Here is a 2500-nt window from a genome sequence, read left to right on the forward strand (position 1 = left end):
AGGAGAGGAGAGGAGAGGAGAGGAGAGGGGTTTTTGTGTTCAGAACATAGTTTAGTTTCTGTGGTGCTTTTTTCTGTACCCTATTTGTCTGGACTGCATGTTAAAGGAGACCATTTACACTTGGCGCCCGTGGCCGAGGGATCTGTGATCGGATCTTGTGACGATGCCGATGTTGATGATTAATGATCTGATCATGTGATCACAGGAAGCGTGGTAATAACAGGTACAAACGGGGTCAGAATTCCATGATAGAATCTATAAGAGTGGGAGAAAAATATAAGAGTGAGGACTGCCCCACAAAAAAATAAACCTTTAGGAATATCTGTCTTTCAGCCCCAAAACATTATGGTGGAATCTGTTCACAGCTAGGTGAAGCATTGCAAATGGCTGCCAATCAATCCCTGTTGACAGAGTTCCAACTTCCACCATTTCAGTGAAGTGTGAGGCTGCCGTGCCTGTAGCGTGGAGTTAGACTCGACAGTTTGGTCACGTTTTCTGACCTTTCGTCTCCCCACACGACGTACATGGTGGCATTCCGAGGCGTCCCGTCGCATATCTCACAGAATGCTGGGTGTCCCCCAGAGGCAAGCTTGCTTTCTCTCTTAAATCACGTAGCTTATGCTACTGCTGCCGTTCGCTCACACCCAGGCCGGAGAGAAACCCTTTGCAGCTGAGAAAGGTGTTGAAGGTTTGCGTGAATAACCGGCCAAAGTCGGAACATCACGGTGCCCGGGAGCCCCCGTAATCCTCCCGCTCGTTCAGCCAATAGCGAGGCGAGGACGTCCCCCGAAGCCGAACCCCCGAGAAATGTGGGTGTCTCCCACGGAACATAATAGCTATGTTGCTTTCACTTTTAACAATGATGTCGTTGGCGATCAAAGATAGTTTATACAGTTGTGGAGCCAAGTGGACAAAGTGGCAGTAAGATCCTCTTTCTTTGGAGAGAACTCTAATTCCTCTCCATTCCTCATTCTTAAACATTTGAGCAATCGACACATTAGTGATCTTTACAAACCTGCCAGTTGCTTTAATCAGATATAAACACGTTCTGGGCCTACTCTGCCCTGTGACGCAGCCTGAATGGAAACAACAATGTCTCCTCCCATGCGACCCTTCTTCAGCCCGTGACGTGTCGCGCTGAATGTCCCCAGAAACGGCACCACTTCACTTTGAAATGTGTGTCCTTGTTTTCCTGTCTGGCTCTGCGTGCGGGCTCCCATTAGCTGGGTTCACGACATCGAGGGGCGGGATGGACATCAGACGCCGCAGAAGTTGTGGTGTCTGGAGTTCAAAGTGTCCAGACTGACGCCTCTCATTCTCTCAGATCCCTTCTGCTGAGTCCAGTTCTGACCAGCGGGGAGGCTGGTGGGGGTAATACCGTTTCTGCCTCCCCTGTCGCGAACGTGGGAGGGGGGGGGGGGGGGGGTGCAAGACGCAGTGGTCTTTAGGTCCTCTTACTGAGGGCTTTATTAGACAAGCAGACGTGACATCAATCGGGTTGCCCAAGGTCCCCTCTCCTCTCCTCCCCCTGCCCAAGGTTGTCCTCTGTTCTATCTGCTCTGACAGGTGTTCTGTAGCTAATTGCTGGCACTGCCCCGTCTACCTGTGGGGAGCCAGTCAAATTACGGCCACCGCCGCCGTGGCTTGTTGGGTAATGATAGGTGAGAGTCCCGGAGCACCGCAGCGAAGAGGAAAATAATGACTTGAGAAATGTTGAAGCGCTACGGAGAGCTGTAGACAGGGGTGTTGTAATTACGCACGTGGGTGTGTGTCCACAGTGGGGGTAAGACCAAGTTTTGAAACCCCTTTCGAGTCGACTTGACACTGGTGGCAGCATGAAGGTGTGTGAAGTTACTAAAGGGTGTGTGCGTGCGCGTGCGCGCGTGCGTGCACGAGTGTGTGTGTGTGTGTTAAGTGAAACATGATGAATGATGGCCCTGATCTACTTTTTCCACAAACAAGCCTTTGAACATTTCACTCATCTCTCCCACCATGTCACCCCCGTTCTGTTTCTTACCTCTCTTATCTCTCCCCCTCACCCTGTCACTCCCCCTCACCCCCCCGCTCTACTCCGGTTTACCTTTCTCCATCTCTGACCTCCTCTCCCCCTCCTCTTCTCACCCCTCTTCCTCCCCTTTCCTCTTTCCCTCCTACTTTTTCTGTCTTTCTCTAACCCGCCCCCCACTCAGGACCCAGGCCTCGGCGCAGACGAAGAAGAGGGATGACTATCTGGAGTGGCCTGAATATTTCATGGCCGTAGCTTTCCTGTCAGCTCAGAGAAGCAAGGATCCCAGCTCACAGGTACCTCCCTCCCTCTCTCCCTCCCAAACCACCTCTCTCCCTCCTTCCCTCCTTCCCTCCCTCCCTCCCTACCTCCCTGCCTCCCTCCCTCCCTCCCAACCCACCTCCCTCCCTCTCTCCCTACCAACCCAACTCCCTCCCTCCCTTGCTTCCAACCCAGCTCCCTCCCTCCCTCGCTTCCAACCCAGCTCCCTCCCTC

The 2500-nt window shown here is 52.8% G+C and overlaps 1 protein-coding gene across 1 annotated transcript in view; it reads left to right on the plus strand.

The window, feature by feature from the left end:
- Window positions 1-2189: 2189 nt before the first annotated feature.
- dctd (dCMP deaminase) overlaps window positions 2190-2500 on the plus strand; it is a gene marked incomplete at both ends in the record, with an annotated part of 13667 nt that continues 13356 nt past the window's right edge. Inside the window, one exon of the mRNA XM_083697820.1 lies at window positions 2190-2301. Coding sequence (XP_083553946.1) covers window positions 2190-2301 — 112 coding nt within the window. The remainder of the gene's footprint in view (window positions 2302-2500) is intronic.

The sequence above is a fragment of the Argentina silus genome, assembly GCF_951799395.1.
Source record: "Argentina silus genome assembly, contig: scaffold_572, whole genome shotgun sequence".
NCBI classification, from domain to species: domain Eukaryota; kingdom Metazoa; phylum Chordata; class Actinopteri; order Argentiniformes; family Argentinidae; genus Argentina; species Argentina silus.